General features: G+C 33.2%; 1 protein-coding gene across 2 annotated transcripts in view; it reads right to left on the minus strand.

Annotated features, from left to right (window-relative positions):
* The window catches only part of APP (amyloid beta precursor protein), a 181,390-nt gene that overhangs the window by 94,170 nt on the left and 67,837 nt on the right, over nt 1-19,383 (minus strand). For both annotated transcript variants that reach the window (XM_051984840.1, XM_051984841.1), the window contains exon 5: nt 18,888-19,081. In XM_051984840.1, coding sequence (XP_051840800.1) covers nt 18,888-19,081 — 194 coding nt within the window. The remainder of the gene's footprint in view (nt 1-18,887; nt 19,082-19,383) is intronic.

Genomic DNA, 19,383 nt, shown 5'->3' on the forward strand with positions numbered 1-19,383 from the left:
TAGATGGTATTATTTCCATTTTACAAATGAAGCACAGTGAAATGAAGGGACATGTGCAGGTCATATAGTTAAATGTCTGAAAGCAGGATATGAACTTGAATCTTTCTGATTCCACCTTCTGGATTCTATCCACTAAGTAATCTAGCTGAAACAAAAGGTAAAACCTAAAGGAGAATAAATGGATGGAAATGAGAAGCCTTTAACTGTAGGGGTGAGGTTTTCAGGGGCATTACAAGATAGGATTTCATGTTCTAGACCTGGACTCTTTTTCAGAGATAAAATAAAAAAGTAAAAATCACAATTCCAAAGGTTTCATGATGAAACATGCAACCTACCTCTAGGTAGAGAGCAGAGAGATACAGAGTGAAAATTAAAGCTATTTTCTTCTCTTTATTATTTTATTATTATTATTTCTTCTTTATTATTTTATTTGGACATAACTACTATGGGAATTTATTTTTCTTAACTATATATATTTGTAAAGGATTTCATTTTTCTTGCTTTTTCCATGGGTGAAGAAGAGGAAAAAGAAAGATAAGAATTCTGAATTAAAATAAAAATAAAGGAGGAAGGAACAGGTAAATAACTAAATGGATTTCAAGGTTTTCAAGGATTATGAGAGATGGGAGTGCTCATAATAGATAGCATCTGTTTTCTTAGTAATTTGTAAAGAGGCTTTCTGCTGAAAGGAGGGATATCAGATTTTTTTTTATTTTTGGTAACTTAAGTATAAGACTTTACATTTGTCTCTATTAAATATCATCTTGTTATTTTGCATGCTAAGATTTTTTGAATTCTAATTGCTAGCCAACATATTACAACTATCTTCCAACTTTTTGTTACTGACAATTTTTATAAGCATATTTTGTCTATGATCCAACTACATTGGCCTATTTACCGGTGGAGCATGTAACCTTTCAATTACCCAGGTCACTGAAGACAGAAAATGATGGCACCGCATTAGGACCATCCTTTTGCTTGAAAAATTAATTGACATTTTTGTGAAAAAAATACTCAATTGACTACAAAGTCAACCACTCAGTTGATATTTCTGTTATTCATAATATTGTCCATGAGAAACTTTATTAGTTTTCATGTTGACATTTTAAAATTGGTATTTCCGAAATCTACCAATCTAATAAAGCTATTAAAAATTAAATCTGTATAATATGAGTTGCTCTTATTGAACTTCATTAACTCATACTCATCATTTGTTTTTTCAAATTGGGCAACATATAAAACATAAAGTAGAACATTAAATCAATCATCTGGAAAGATGAATGAGGCATAAGTTTGGGAGAAAAAAAAGCAAGTTACAATAAATCCCCAGCTAAATTTAAATAAGCGATATAGAATTAATACTTCAAAATAAAATAAACATGTTGCTGAAATGCAGTTATTCACTTAGCATTCAATTAACTGGATGTCCAGTAGACATCATAACCTGACTTTTCCAAAACTGGCCTCATTATTTTTCCTTCTAAATCTTCCTCCCTTTTTTTTTTTTAACTTTCCCTATTATTTCCCTTATTGTTGTAAAGGAATATACCATTTTCCTAGTCCTTTAGGCTTACAACCTTGTCACTAAGCTTGACTTCTCTCTATTCCTCATCCCTGCATACCCAACTGCTGCCAAGGCCTGTACAACTTCTCTTGAATACAGCCTCTTCTTTCTTCTGACACTGTACTCCTCTGAGGCAGGCCCTCATCACCTCACACTTGAATCACTGCAGTAGCCTTCTGGTAATTCTGTTTGCCTAAAATCTCTTCCCAGAAACCCTGAGGGTCTTCCCCCTCCCAGATTGATTTATTTAAGAAAAAAACTGGAGGGGGGGAGTAGGTGAAAGAGGAGATTTTTTGCCTCAGTTGCTACCTGGCCTTAATCACTGGATGGGTGCAACCTTAGTCAAACTGAGATCTGCTGAAAACCTTAGCTTAAAGGCCAAGGTGGGAGCAGCTAGATGGTGCAGTGGATAGAGCACCAGCCCTGAATTCAGGAGGACCTGAGTTTAAATCTGATCTCAGACACTTAACACTTCCTAACTATGTAACCCTGGACAAGTCACTTAACCCCAATTGCCTCAGCAAAAAAAAAAATAAAACAGAGTCTCCCATTTCATGCAGGGCTGTCTCTAGTTCTCCTGATCTATATCTGGCCACTGGACGCAGGTGGCTCTGGAAGGAAAGTGAGGCAGGTGACCTTACACAACCCTCCCTTACTTAAATCCAATTTGCTTGCCTATTACATCATCACCTCCCTGCCGTCACGGTCCCCTTAGAGAAGGAAGGTCAAACATTCCAATTCATACTGCATTGAGTCATCAAAGTGATTTTCCTACAGCATAGGTGTGTTCATTTCACACACCTCCCCATCTTCTCAATAAAGTCCAGTGGCTTCCTATTGCCTTCAGATGCAAATGAAATAATGTCCTATAAGGCATTTTTCTTATACCTTAGTTCCTGCCATGTACTTTAATCCAGGACATTGGCCTGCTGGCTATTCCATGAACAAGACACTCCATCTCTGTTCTGAGTCTCCCATGCCTAGAATGCTCTCCCTTATCAACTTCACCTACTGACCTCTCTGGCTTCCTTTAAGTCCCAACTAAAATCCCATTTTTTTTACAGAAAACTTTTCCCAATCTATCTTAACTACAGTGCTATCCCTATTTACTCTATAATGTTGTGGCATTACTTGTCATTATAGGGTTGAGATTTTTCTCAACATTCAGGATTTCACTTTCATGATTTCAAGCATTCATGTGATTTTTCTTAGTAACTTCATTTGTGCTCTTCCATTCAAAACCAAGCACATTCACAGCTATGTACAGTAGGGGCAAAAAAAAAAAAAAAAAGTTTGTGGAGCCAATAGCTGTAAAGAACTCCCTGGATATTCCTTATGCATTTTCTTTGTTTGCCTTTACAATTCAAGTCTGTGTTGCAATCATTCCCCAAAGCATAAAGCAAGTCCTGTAGACTCTAAGGTAATGTCAAGATCTTGCCAGTATACATATCTTTTGACAACAGTGAATAAATTTCTGATAAATTCTCCTTTGCTTTTCAGAGAATGTTCAAGCAAAAAGGTTTACAGCAGTATAGTATACAATATAATGCCCTCACATTGCCATCTGATACAGTAGAAGGTAAAAATCAGATTTTTGGATTAAGAATTTCATTTGCTACACAGTATGTAGGGTACTGTAGATTTCATATATGGTGGAAAGTGATTATTGTGTGAAATCTTTTTTCTCTTTTTAATGAGATGTTACACTTAATGTGGCTATAGAAATCTACTTTATCCAATAGGAAAGTAGGAGGGGAATGGGATACTGGAAGCGGGGAGAGTGATAAAAGAGAAGCATATTGGGGAAGGAAGGGAGTAGTCAATAGCAAACAGACTGGGTAAAAGGAGAGAGAATAGAATAAATGAAGGAAATACAATTAGCAAGAGTAATTGCAAAAAAGTATTTTGAAGATGGCTTCTCTGATAAGGCCTCATTTCTACAAATGATCGCAGAATTTTAGAGAATTACTTGGAAGAAAATGTTTAGCATGTTACCGATTTTATTTTGTTTTATGCATTTTGTGGGTAACTGCATGGTTTTTGTGTTAGGAAAAGTTTATCATAAGAATTGGTATTTTGTTACAAAGAATTATATGCAGAAAAGTATATTTTCAGCAGTCCTTACCTAAATATTATAGTTTCTGGTGGTAATGAAAGTCAACCTATTTCCCATAGGTTTAATGTATTTGCATTGACAGAAAGAGATATATAAATAGGATTGCTTTTTGAGCTAGAATTAGATGCTCTGGATAGGCTATGATTTCTGTGGTACTCAGGCAATGGGGAATCAGGGGAGGAACTTTTGTTTCAGGTAACAATGTATAAAAAAGACAGGTCTATTGTTTCCAAGGATTCTTATTCTATAGGATACCCAGTTCTGCAGTTGTGTAAAGACTTTTAACTTCACCCATGCCAAATCCAATGGAGTTATTTCTCTTATGTCCAGAATTATTCTACTTTAAAAAAAAATCTTATCTTTTATATTAATTTTCTGAGGAAGAAGTAATCTTTCTCCATTACTAGTTCAACCCCTTTCCAACTGCCCTTCATTACTCAATTGGCTCTGCTTCTGACTTTCTGTATTTTGCCACCCTGGTTTGATTTTCTCTAAGCCTAGAATTTCCCTTATGCTAGACCATACAGCTTCCTCTGAAGCCTCCTCAACCTGGAACATCCACTGCTATGTAAGCCACCTTCTCCTCAGACTTCATTCCCTTCTGGTTCTGATTCTGATTTCTGGACTTTGACATTATAACTATAAATAATAATAATAATAATAAAGAACAAAAGCAAGAACAGCTAACATTTATATAGCACTTAACTATCTGCCAGGCATTGTGCTAAGCACTTTACAATTATTATCTCATTTGATTCTTATAACCTTAGGAGGTAGGTGCTATTATTATGCCCATTTTATAAATGGAGAAATGTATGAGGCCAGATTTGAACTCTGGGATCCCCTCTGATATTGCCATCCCCTTGGAACAAGACTTCATCACGTTATATTTCTAATTATTGCAACAATTTAGCAATTAAGCATATATATAGTGTGTGAAGAAAAATGAGGGATAAAGAATATTGCAAATATGATAAACTTGGGAGAATAGAACACCCAGTTGAGGATGGGTGTCTATAAGTGTCATATGAATAAATATCCAGCAAGGAAGACTAAAGAAAATAGATCAGAACAGAGGTCAAAAGAAAACCAGAATAGAGAAGAGTCATATAAATCCAGAAAGGAAAGAGTATTCAGGAAGGGTCAACAGTATGTTGCAGACATATGTAGCAGACAGGTTGCAAAAGATTAGGACTAAGAAGGAAACATCAGATTTAGCAAGAAGAGATCAGTGGTAACTGGAGATCACTGTCAGTTAAATCATGCAATTAGAAACAAGACTGCAAAAGATTAAAGAGTGACTGAAATACTGAATATGGATTAAAACATAGTATTTTTATTTTTTTGTTTGTAATCTGAAATGAAATGAGCTTGAAAATGCTGAAAACTATCTTTACATGGAATTAGAAAAATAAAATACTATTGAGAAAAAAGGGTGAATGACTACACATATATGAGTTATATTGTATTACTATCTCAGGGAGGGGAGAGAGAGAAGGGAGGAAGGAAAAGGTAACAAAACTTTTTAAGAATCATTTTAATATAATAGCATAATAAAAATTATTTAACATATAATAGGGGGGAATCTAAGAAAGGGAAGATCCAAGATGAGAATTTGAACAGACAATTTTTTTTAAAGGATGGGGGAATTAGGACAGGTTTGAAGACATAAGTGAAAGAATCAATTGATGGAGAGAAGTTGAACATTCTAGAGAGAGATAAATGAGAAGGCAATCTGTTGGAGACCCGGGAACCAAGTGCACATGAAGGAGTGGCTGCTCTCATCAGAGATTGGAAGAACTCTCACCTGATGAACTCATCCCTGCTAGCTATTGTCCCAGTCCTTTTCTCCTTTTTGTGACTAAATTTGGTGAGAAGGCCATCTACAACTGATGTCTCCATTTGCTATCTTATCACTCCCTTAAGTCTGTTGTCTGGCTCCCAATCTCATCATTCACTTGAAATCGCTGTGTCTAGTATTACCACTGATCTCTTAATCAATCCTCAACATTCCTGACCTCTCTTTGACTGTGAATCACTCTTTTCCATAGGTTTCATTGTACTGCTCTTTCTGTGTTCTCATCCTAGTCTGACTGTTCCTTCTCAATACCTTTACTGGATCTTCATCTAGCTCATACCTATTAACTATGAGCATCTCCCAAGACACAAACTTAGGCCCCCTCTTCTTTCTCTAAAATATTTCACTTGGTAATCTCAACAGCTTCCATAGATTCAACTATCACCTTTATGCAAATAATTCTTAGAACTATTTGTTCAGCTCTAACCTCTTTACTTTAGTCCAGCATTACATCTTCCATTGTCTAATGGACATTTCAAATCAAATGTCCCACAGACATCTTAAACTCAAATAGAAATAAAAAGAAAAAGAAAGTTTAAAAAACTGTACTCAAGAAATATAGGATTAGTTCAAGAAAAGGAAAGGAGAGTAGAAAAGGGAGATTGTTTTACCTATATGAACTTATAACTAACAATGGAGACTATAAGCTGACTTAAAAGGGGAGTCAAATGTGCATGTAATTTAATGGAAGATGAGGAATTTATCACATTTTTTAAAACTATAAAGAATAAAAGCAGCTAGATGGAGTAGTGGAGGACTTGAGTTTAAATATAGCATCAGACACTTATCACTTACTGTGTGATCCTGAGTTAGTTACTTAACTTCCAATTGCCTCATAAAACCTTTTTTTTTTTTTTTGAAAAGGAAAGAATGGATTTCTTTTTAAAAATTAGTAATTTGAGGCATATAAATGTATAGTCCCTTTAAGGTTACTGCCCTTTCGTGAGGTGCTTAAAAAGAGTAGGAAAAGATTACTTATTTGATAAAAATTGTTACTGGTGTGTAAAAAAACCAAAATTTTCACACAACCTATGAGCAGCTGGGTGAAAGGGAAAGTAAATGAATTGTATCATAAATATAAATGTTTAAATTAGCTTATAAAGACTAGAGGCTGATGGTTCTTTTAGCAAATGATTGATAGTTTAAAAGGCCATAAAATGACCTTTATTTATTAAAAGTTAATGAAATGTAGCCATGAAGAACCATAATATTTGGAGGCAGATTTCTCTGACAACTATACATTGGCTGAAGCTGCTAGGCATTGCTGATTTCTCAGTTCATTTACATGAAACTTGTTTTTAGACTTAAAAAAAAAATCACAAAGGAAATCATAAATAAAAAATCATATAGAAAATTAAAAACTATAAAACTAAAGATCATTATGTAATTTAATTAAAAACTGTTGATTTCACAGGTAAATTTTGTTAAATTTTTATCTCCTAAATGAATGGTCAGCCCCTTAATACCAGGAGGCTGTCATTTGAGTTACTGAACGTAGTAAGAAAGTTAATATTAAAAACTAAATGAAGAGTAGTGATTGTAAAAAGGCCAGCCCTGCTGGGGCTATGAAGCTGGAACAATCTCCTGAAAGATGACTTTAGGTAGAGGAGAACCCCTCTGTATCTATAGATGATTCCACCATACTGATCAATAGAGTTGAGTAGGCTTATCAGTAGAGATGAGTATTGCTCAGTTACCTTGAGCTGCTCTGCTAAAAGCTTTGTTTGCTACATGTTGATTTGATGACATGGCATTGGTGAATGAACAAATTGCCTAAGAGAGACTGTCTATTTGCCTAGAGAGACTGATGAACGCTGTAGTTCTCTTCCCCCGCCCTGCCCCCCCCCCCCCCCCCCTTAGGAACTATTAAGGAAGCTGGGCAACTAGGCAGTACAGTAACTAGAGTTTTGGGCCTGGAATCTGTTAACTTCCTGAATTCAAATCTGACTTCAGACACTTATTAGCTATGGGAACCCCAGGCAAATCACTTAACTGTTTGCCTCAGTTTCCTCATCTGTAAAATGAGCTGGAAAAGGAATATAGCAAGTCACTCTAATCTCTTTCCCAAGAAAACTTCAAATGGGGTCAAGAGTGGACATAACAAATGACTAAACAACTAGCTAAATTAAGATTGCAATGCTTTCTAAGTGCCCTTTAAAGGTTGACTACAAATTGAAAGTGATAGGTCCTGGATGTGGCTGCAGAGAAGGAATGAAATATTGATGGAATTGCTCTCTAGAGCAGGACACTTATAGGAAACATCTTGTATTCCCACCTTCTATGGAGGTTCCCCTTGCTGTGTCCTATTCAGACATATTCTTGATAAATCTATAAATCTGCCTATGGCTGACACCTTGCCTCGTGGTGTCTCTCCCTTCACCCCTTTCCCATGACTCATGGTGCTTTTTAGGGTGTTAATCCCTTCTCTAGATTTAGCTTGCATCTAAGGGTAATGCCCCAACCTCAAAGGGTGTTTCCTTTCTCCTGGGTAATTGTGAGTTTCATTAGGGAACTTCTCTTTTCCACCATTAGTTATTAAAACCCCTTTCCTTGCTATGTGCTTTCGCAATTCTGTTTTACATATAGCGTTCCTGGTATCTACTGTATCTCATCATTTTATCTCTAATCTCTATTTCTATTCCTAAATAAACCTACCTTTTGCCAGAGAGAATGGCCATTGTGAATTCTTCACAGGCCTACATCAATCTCAACCTTTGGCCCACATCATTTGGTACTAAAGCCACATCATTTTGATAGCTCAATTACATCAGAAGAGCATGTAAAAGCTTTATTAGATCCAGAATAGAAACTAAGATGATTTGCCAAGCTGGAGCATGATAAGGATCAGAAGGGATGCAAGTAATAGCACCTGCATTCTGGAGCCAAGTTATCCCCAAAACATGGATATTCTTCATTCATATATTTCCCTTCAAGGTTTCTGTTAAGAATGGTGCATTCTTTCCAGAGATACAAAGTGCACAGGCAAGAAAGAGTGATGGATGTTAGCTTATATATTGTAATAAATTTATTATTCTTGAATTTGCCTTAATATATGAACACTTGTGATATTACTTTTTTTTTTTTTTTTTTTTTTGCCTTGTTGCTTGTAAGTCGTTACAATATAAACGTTCATCGTTGTCAGTGGCTAATTTGGTGTAAGCAGAAGCAAAGAAGAGGTGAACAGTGTGGATATGGAGTTAAATCTAGGACCCTGAGCAAATCTAAGGGTAAAACCCATGGAAAGAAGGCTTTTCTGGGTCAATATGAGGATAAGTGGGTATAAGAGAGTCAAGCTGGAAAGTGAATAGGTATCCACAAGCTCTGTGTAATAAGTGTGAAACACTGCAACTATGAGTGGTTATCCCTAATGTGTTACAAAATAAATATTTTTCAACAAAGTGGAAATGAGAGAATGGAAAAATATATTGTACTCCAATGGGATATATCCAGTTTCCAGAAGTTACTTGTTAAGAGAAATAAATTATTAACAAGGTATATTTGTATAAACATGTCATAGCAAGAGGATCTCTAACTAATGAAAATAACTGAAAGTAAAATTTTCCTCCAGTAAATGTCCTTTTCTTTGTATAAATTAGGTATATATTTGTTAAATACATGTTTTTAGCTTAATTATATTTTCTTAATTATCTCTCTCTTAATCCTACTACTGGTGGCTTTGTGATAGCTGTGACCACAGCTTTGTGATAAACAAACAAAACAATTCTTGCAATGATCACATCCAAAAGCATGTTTCATTTTATGCTCTGAGACTATAGCTTCTCCATCAAGAGTTGGTAATATGTTTCAGCATCTGTTGAATACTTATCATTTTATCTGTTTTAGATAAATTTTTAAAAGTACAGAGATCAAATCTATGCTTGCTTTGAACAGTTCCTATCATTGTCACAACTAAATATAGGTTTAATGCTTAATATTAAAGATACTAACACACAAAAAAAGACAAGAAATTGATCACATACCTTTCACAGTTATATTTAGAAGATATATTCTTTTAAAAAGGATAAAAATAGATAATTTTGATTACATGAAACTGCTTCTGCATAAACAAAATTAATGCACTCAAGATAAGCAAAGCAGCTTGAATATCAAAAAAAAAAAAAAACTTAAGATAAAATTTCTACAAATATACATAAATGTGACCAAAAGTCATTCCCTAATAGATCAGTAACGAAATGATATGAACAAGAAATTCTCCAAAAAAAAAAGAATTGCAAAATACTGACAACTTTATGAAAAAACACACAAAATCACTAAGAGGAATAAACACCAAAACAACCTTGGGGTTTCACTACATACCTTGCAAATTCACAAATATGTCAAAAAATGGCAAGAGTCAATGTTGGAGAGGATGTGGGAAGGTATGTTGGTAGAGCTATAAATACAACCATTTTAGAAAACAGTTTGTAGTTATGCAAATAAAGTAACTAAAACATCCCTACTTTTTGATTCAGAGATTCCATTACAAAGCAAATTACTCCAAGGAGTTCATTGGTTATTTTTTCTCTTCCTCTTTTTCTCTAAGAAATATTGTTTGTACATGAGATAGTGGATGGAAGAAAGGAAAAACAGAAAAGAAGAAATTTAAGGAAAGTTTAAAAAAATCAAAGGAAATTTATTTTTAAAAAATATATATACTTAAGAATTCATTGATCATGATGATTCCTGACTTATTGGGGGGGCAGATTACTAAGTTTTTCTTATGATTAATTTGCTAAAAAGAGGTGGTCTCTGGCTATTTCATTTATACATGTTAACTATCAGTGTAAGGGAAGAAAAGTGGTGTCCTAATCATGTGAACTCAAAGTCAAGAAATCCTGGTTTACATCAATTCCATTTCTAATATATTTTGTTGTGGGATCTAAAACAAATAACTTAATTACTCAGTGTTATAGTTAATTCTCAAAGATATTAAGTTCCTTGTCCTCCCCACTCCTACAGCCAAAAAAAAAAAAAAAAAAAAAAGGAAAACGCTGAACTACATTAACACTCAAAAAAATAAAAAAATAAAAAGATGCTAAAGTATACTGGTAAAGGAAGTGTCTCGTCAGAAACTCCCAAAACCAATGAAATCACAGATCTGGTCCAGAAGACCAGACCCCCTGAAAGGAAACCAGTAGAGAAAAGGACAACACACTTAAATGAGACTTAAAAGAATGCATTTAAGAGTGAGAAAGTAAGTCAAATTCAGATAACAGTCAGAAATCCTGTGTTTCTATTAAATTTAAGAACTACACTGAGGATCAACATCTTATTACAGTATTGGAATATCTAGGAAGGTAGTAAAAGTATAGTAAACACACAGTTTTAGGCATTAAATTTTAAAATGAATTAGAAAATGTCTGTCAATATCATAATGCATGATGTATTCATTTCTGAGAAAGGTGAAAGGATAGAGTTCCTGGAAAACATGGTTTGAAAGCTCTGGCAATTATTCAGCCTATCATCTGAATAATTATAATAAATAACAAACTTGTTTATAATTAAGTGCTATGATAGATAAACTGTTCCCCTTAGAATCACAGCAAGACAAATGAGGGACAAAGAGTTGCTGTTGCATTCCTGGATGAGGAAATTAATTCCTCTGTGCTCCCAGAAAATGCTCTAAGTTGCAAAGCAGATGCCATCCTGCATAGACAAAAAGAATATCCTTATAGACAATTTCCTTATTACATCAAAGAAAACAAAGGGAAAGAGGTACTTATCTGTCTACCAAACAATAGACTGGGCAGATACAGAAGGAAGCCTAATTCCTGATAAGATAACATGGAATTTGGAAGTATACATATGACAATCTATGTTACTTCTAAAAGCAGTACAGCTATGGGAAAACACACACACACACACACACGCACAAAATGTACACATGCAAATTGAATTATTATATCAACAAATATTTACTGGGCATTTATCATATGCATGACCCTGTGGGGATACAAAGATAAATGAGATTAGGGACTTTTCTTTAAAGACTTCACTAGTAAAGGGCAGCCTGAGATGCCGGAGGTCAGTAAACAGAACTTATCTACAGACACTCAAGCCGACTGAGCCCTTCTACATTCTTAATGGAAGGAGAGAAAAAAAGAGATCTGGCAATCTATGAGGTCAGAAAGATTGCTTGTGAAAAGGGAAGGAGGGAAACTCTCCAAGCTACTGCTACTTTTGGATATTGGTAAGAGTGATTAAAGAAAATAAAATTTGTAGCAGAATCGTCTCTGCTGCTAAAACCAAAACTGATGATATACAAATTCTCCCCCACTTTCCCAATTGTACTATTACATTCCTAGTCTTTGGTTTTCAAGAAATTTGTTTTTTTGGGGGAGGTGGGGATAGGTGGGGAGACTTGATTTTAAATAAACTGATTTCTTCAAATATGTCTGTTTTGTGTACTTCAGATGATAACTACAGGATTTGTATCTAAACAAAATGAGATATTATTGATACATATTTTAGAAATCCCTCCAACAGAAGGAAAAAATCATATGACTCCAAAATCTTCATCAATTATGAAAGCAAAGACTAAGCCTGAAGAAGCATAAATGTGGAAAGGGAAGAGAAAGCTGAAGTTTCTCCTTTCTGAGAATAGTTGCTTCAAGTACCTTTAATCCTTTTGTTCCTTGGGAGAAGACTGAATGAAATTTATAAGATAGAGATCAGAGAAAGCTACACCAGATGAATAAGAGGAAAAAGAAAAAAAGGAGAAGGGTTGAGGGAATTTGGCCCACATAAGAATGGGGACTAGTCAAAAATTATAAACTAGTTTGTTAAGTACAAACACCTCTTATCCCACAGAACTGGTTTTTAAAAAAGGAGATTAAGGAAAACTCAAGTAATTTCAATCTAAAATAGAATGTAAAGATTTTAGGAAAGGTATGAAATAATAAAGGGTTTCAGAAAAGTATTGGGATCACAGAATGCTACTACAAACTTAGGATAAAAAGAAGATAATTAAAATAGGAAGATAAGTTGGGGAAATCTTCCTGTCAAAGGTGAAATTTTAGTTGGACTCTTGAATGTGAGTGCAGGTCTGAGGAATAAGCAGAACAGAGGGCTAGCTCTGTATTTTTTACAAGTGTGTACATGGTGTTTCTCCACAATAAAGTATAAGCTCTTGGAGGGCAGAGATGATTTTTTTTTTTTTTTGCTTTTGTATCCCCAGAACTTAGCACAGTGTACATGATATATTTAATGGATATTTTTTGACTGAATGAAGGGAAGAGGAAGGATGAGAAGAGAAGGGAAAGGAAGTATTTATATAGTGCCTACTAAATGTCAGGCACTAAGAGCTTTTACAAATAGCAGTTTCCTTGTTGCTGTTTCAGGCTCTGCCAGCACACCTGCCCTTGCTTCCATCCCACCATTCTGTGGCAACAAATAGAAAACCAATTCTGCCCACCTATACATGGAAATGAAAGTACAGGGCAATGAAATAGCAGCTCTTAGAGAATTAAAGAAGAAAAGGAAGCAGAGAAGGCTGCCGGCATGGGTGGGCGACTGTATATGTCTGAAGGAAAAGAAACCAGCATCCAGCTGGGACCAGTTCTGGACCTTAGAAATCACAGCCATGGAAAAATGAATTCCCTAGCGTGAGAGAAAGCGAGCCCCTGGAGAATATGCTATCAAAGTAAGTTGAATAACAGGAAAAAAATAACTGAAATTACTAATGACCTCAGAAAGAAGAAAACTCAGTTTTAACTAGATCACAAAAGAAGATAATTCTCCCCAGTTGTCTGGAGAGATTGGAAGTTCATGGTATGGAACATTGTATATATTTTTAATGTATTGATATTAATGTAGTGTTTTGCTGATTTTTTCTCTTCATAGTATTATTTGTTGTTATATGGGTTGGCTCTCTGGAAGTTGGAAGAGGAGGAATACAGAAGGGAATTTGAGAAATGAAGAAACAAAAGATAAAAGTTTTTTTTAAAGATTCTTTCAAACAGCTTTAGAATCTGATGTAATATATTAAGTTTTATATGGTGGAGAAATTGATGGAAAATTTCAAGACATGCCTGCTTGATGTTAAAATGCAACAACTTTCATATTTCACTCTTTTTTTACCACTGGGTCTTTGCCAAAAGATATGAAATAATAATTGTTATTGTGTTACTAATAATTGTTATTGTATTAATTTTATTATAGTATTCAATGCTTCTCAATACTTGTATTTGCCAATGCAAAGGTCTATCAGAAAATGTAAAAGGGGGGAAAAGAAAGTAGTATATAAAACAGCGTCAACAACAAAACAGGATGAGAGACCATTAAGAGATTTCTTTTTAAATATACACAAGAACATAAAGATAAAAAAAAGTCAAATTGAAAGATGGCAATTAATTAATTTTAATGTTAATTTAAAACATTAAATGTTTTTAATCCTAAAATGTTATGGATTAAACCTTACAACACCCAACTTGGAGGTTAATCAAAAGAATTTGGGGGGGGGGGGAGGAAGGGGACTAAATTCTATATCAAAGTGGTAAGGTAAGGAAGATAGAGGACACTATGTGATTTATCCCAATCAAATGAATGATTTACAAAGAAAGAAAAATAATTCCCATTATGTCTTAGGAAGATGAAAGCCTAAATGAAAATGAGTAAAGAGGCAAAGAGAGGTACTGAAAAAAAGGGGAAAGAACCCTTTGATTCATCAATACTACAATTAAGTTTGCATCCCAATGTGGCCATAAAAAAATGGAAAAAGACCTCTATGTACAAAAATATTAACAGCAAGTCTTTTTGTTAGTGGCAAAGAATTAGAAATTGAAGGAATGTCATCAATTAGGGAATAGCTGAAGAAATTGTAGTATATGAATGCAATGGAATACTATTATGTTATAAGAAATATCTGGACACATTTACATGAACTGAGATAAAGTGAGACTAGTAAAACCAGGAGAACACTGTAAACACTGTAGCAACATTTGTGCAATGATCAATTATGACTAACTCTTCTCAGCAACACAATGTTCCAAGACAATTCTAAAAGACTCAAGATGGAAAATGCCATCCATCTCCAGAGAAATAACCAATGGAGTCTGAATGCAGAGTGAAAAATATAATTTCCACAATATTCCCCCGCCCCTCCCTTTTCTTCTGTTTCTTTAACAAACTGAATAATATGGAAATGTTTTACATGACTGCACATATATAATCTATATCAGATTGCTTACCATTTTTGGCAGAGAAAAAGTAAAGAAGAGAAGGAGAAAAAATTTGGAACTCAAAATTTTATTTAAAATGAATGTATTTACATCTAATTGGGAAAAATAAAATATTTTTTAAAGTAGAGAAAGAAAAGACAATCTTGTTTTAGTACTAGAAGGTGTTATCATTATTGTATGCTCCTACAGAAGAAAAAAAACAGGGTGTGATGTGCAGGGATTTGGAGATTAGTAAGATTACTAATTCTACTACAAAAGAAGGGAATCAGACAACCAGCAGAGTAGGAGGCCATGGATCTAGTGAAGAGATTTTGAGGGAAACAAACTGAGCAAGAGAAGAGCATAGGTCAGTAATAAAATGCATGATCAGGAATATGGGAAAATTCCTACTCTTTGGAAATATACTCTCAATAACTTGCAGAAATTGGTCTAAGAGAAAGAGTAAGATTTTCAATACAATATTATACAGACTACTTAGAAGGAACCTTTGAAGTTATAATTAGATGAGGAATATAGAGAAAGATCATGAATAAGTAAGCATAAGGATCACGAATCAATGAATAAAAGTCTAGAATAGATAAAAACAAAAGGTAAAAATGAAGTATTTGAGGGAAAGAAATGTTTTTTTTAAGAAAAACCAGAAATGAAATTTCAAAAACAAACAAGTTGAAAAGGAAGAAAGAGAAATTCCACCTGAAAACCTAAGTAAGAAGAAAAAAAGGGAAAAGAATTAAATAACTAGATAAAAGCAAACAAAAATTAAAAAAGACTACTAAGCAATATTATGAAACTGGGGAAGAAGCAATAAATAGAATGGGAGGCGAGAAAGAGTTGAGGTTAAGGGAAAGAAACCCTATAAAAATGATTGCCTTAAAATAGATCAAGCAAAAATAACTGAAGAGACACTATACAGTATTTCAGAAGGATGAGTGAAAATATTCTAATTTGCATTAAAAAAAAATTAGAGGCAAATGAAAGAAAATATAAACCTAATTCTCTTAACTTTATATAAGAATATATTTAAAAGCTTAATAAATGAGAAAGAATGGCAGAATGGATGAGAAAATAAAACTCTTTAATCAGATGCTTATAAGAATCATCTTTAAAAGAAACAAAAAGAGACAAAAATAAGGAGCTGGAAGAATCATCTTTAAAAGAAACAAAAATAAGGAGCTGGAAAAATAAAATTTACTCTGTATCGAGAGAATCCAAAAAGGAGGAATTTCAATCATGTATTAGGGAAAGAAACAAACACACCCAACCAGAATCCTTTAAAACACAAGTATAGTCTTGATTATCCAAGCTAAGGAAAGATAAAACACAAAAGGAAAAATATAGGCTAAAACTATTAATGAACAGTGATTCATAAAATTTAAACAAATTCTTGAAAAACTATAGTGATAGATCAAAAAAAAAATTCAATATGACCAAGTGAGAGTTATACCAGTGATGCAAAGATGGTTTATTAGGAAAATAATCAACATAATAAGTGAAATATCCCAAATCACATGATAATCTTGGTAAATATTAAAAATAAAAGCCTTTAACAAAGTACAATACATAATAGTAATTATTTTATTATTAATAATAATAGCTGGAATTTATACAGCCTCTACTATGTGCCAAGTACTATGCTAAGTGCTTTCCAAATCTCTCATTTAGTTCTTAAAAGAGACCTGAGTTATATATACTACTTAATATAGCCCTACTTTACAGTTAAGGAAACTGAGGCAAACAGAGGCTCAGGGTCATACAACTTGTAAGTATCTCAAGTCACATTTTAATCCAGGTTTTCTTGACTCCAGGGCCAGGGCTCTATTCATTTTGCCACATAATTGCAAAAAAATCCAACAAAGTATATAGACATAGAAGGACCACTTGTTAATAGCATAAGAAATATCTACCTAAAACAAAAAGCAAGCATCTTTTTTGCAACGGAGAAATCTTAATAAATATGGGAGTAAAGCAAATATGGCCATTCTTTTCATTATTTTTATATAGTTCTGGAAAAAAAAAACTGGCATCAAGACAAGAGAAAGAAATTAAAAGCAAAAAGATAAAGAAAAGACAAAATAGTCCTATTTGCCAATATGACCCATTACTTGGAAAATCCTCGAAAATTAGCCAAGATACTAATTTATACAATTAATAGTTTCAGCAAAATTTTAGGCTACAAAATAAACCTTCAAAATTAACAGCATTAATATGATAGTTTTCAAAAACTCAAAAGGCAACAAGAAGGGAAATCCCATTCTAAATAACTACAAAATAACAACAACAACAAAAAAAAAATCAATCCACCAAAGCAAATAGCTTAAATTGCAAACTGCTCTTTAAAGAAATAATGAACAACTTTAATTGCTGGAGAAATATTAAATGCTCATGGTTGAATCATACTAATATGAATAAAATGATACTAGCAATGCTAATTTACATTTAATGTCACACCAATCATTATCAAAAGTATACTTCACAGTAATTTATAAAATAATAGAAAAAAATGAAAACAGGTAGAGAAAAGGGACAGATAACTTCCAAATCTCAAAAATATAATAAAAATCAGTAGTTTTAACAACCATCAGGTACTAGTTTAAAAAAACAACATAGAATTAGATCAATGCGGTAGACCACACAAAGGAAAATCAGAAACCATGTAACTCAATATCCCATTGCTTGATAAACTAAAAAAGCAAATTACTTGAGAAAGAATTCTATTTATCTCCAAATTGCTGAGAAAACTGAAAAGCATTCTGATAGAAAGGAAGCTTACACCAACATTTTATAGTACATTTCACAATATAATATGAATGGATATTTGATCTTACTATTTAAAAAAAAGAAGAAAAACAAAGCATATACCTCTCAAAGTTTTAGATAAGAGATGTATTCTTACCCAAACAATAAAAAGAAGCAAGTACACAGATAAAATAAATAACTTTGATTACATTAAACTAAAAAGTTTCTGCACAAACAAGAATTAATGCACCTCAGTTAGAAGTGGCCAAATGGGGAAAAAAATATCTTTATATCAAAATTTTCTGATAAGAATTTGGTAATTACGACATATAAACAATTATATATAAACCTACATAAAACATATATACATGCACACATATATCAAAGGATCTATAAACTATTAACAATTACATGGAAAAAATGCTCCAAATCAGATGTAATGTAATCAAAACATTTCTCAGATTTTACTCCATATTCTACAAATTTGCAAAACAGACAAAAAGATGGTAAGAGTCAAAGTTAGAAGAATTGTGGAAATTAAATACACTGTTGCATTGTTGATAGAACTGTGAATTGAAAAAAAAACAACACTATTTTACAAAGTATTTTGGAATTATGCAAAAAAAATAACTAAAATTCATGTTCTTTGCCCCAGAGATTCCATTATTCAGCTTATTCTCCAAGAAAGCTACTAATATGAAGAAAATCCCTATACATCAAAATATTTATAGCAACACTTTTTGGGATTGCAAATTAAAAATATGCCTATTGCCTGGAGAATGGCTAAGCAAATTGTGGTACATGATTGTAAGAAATACATTCACATGACTATGCTGTAAGAATCAATGAATGTAATGAAAAGCCTAGAATGATCTACATGAACAGATGCAGAGTGAAGCATGTACTGCCAAGAAAATTCTATCTACAATAATATAAATGGAAAGAAACAGCTATATAGAAATCAAAATTTATTATTGCAAAATTATAAAGAACAGGTCTTGTTTGGGGGGAAAAAAAAGGATATGGTAACTCCCACCATCCCATATACCTTTGTAGAGGTGAAAGATCCATAAGTATTGCACCCTGTATTTATTTTCAGAATTTTTTACCTATCTATCATTAAGTCAATATTTTTTCCTTTTTCTTTTTTTTTCTTTTAAAGAAATATGAATGAGTATATTGGATGTTACTCTAAAAGAGGGTAGGGGACAATTACTAGCCAAAATTAGTAACAAAAGACATCAATAAAAACATTTTAAAAAACATATTAATTTAAGAAAATGTTATTAGGAAAATTTATTTTTGAAATTTTTTGGTGAACTAAGAAAAATGATAAATTTCTTGTTTTGTATTTTATTTGTATGAAATTGAAAGCTAATTTTCAGTAAATCAAAATGAAGAATTCAGGAAAAATTTAAAATTGCATACTCTTACCTTCCATCTGCATAATCTGCATCTGCACCTCCCCACCAGACTTCTGAATCATCATCTTCTGCATCTGCAGAATCCACATTCTCATTTTCATCAGCTAGTGGGCAACAAACAAATTCTACACCACGGAACTTGTCAATTCCACAAGGCAGCAGCATACCATAGTTATGCAGATTCATGCTCTTTTCACTACAAGTCTAAAAAAATTTTTAAAGAGTAAGAGGAACAAAGAAAAAAAAGTCAAATAATGACACCAATGAAATATGACCAATAGAGATATATCTCAGTAAGAATGTTTTAAATATAAAAATTATATCAATAGATATATATAGATAAATGTGAAAGAGGTTATTTACAAAATAACTCTTCAAGAAAGGAATGCAAGATAAGCTTTCTAAGAAGAATGAATTCCTTTCATTTCTTTACTGGCAGAAATATAGTTCCAGGTCTGACACTAACTAGTTGTGCCACTGTTCTGGATCTCAGTTTCCTTATTCAT

Source organism: Antechinus flavipes, chromosome 3, assembly GCF_016432865.1.
Source record: "Antechinus flavipes isolate AdamAnt ecotype Samford, QLD, Australia chromosome 3, AdamAnt_v2, whole genome shotgun sequence".
NCBI lineage: Eukaryota > Metazoa > Chordata > Mammalia > Dasyuromorphia > Dasyuridae > Antechinus > Antechinus flavipes.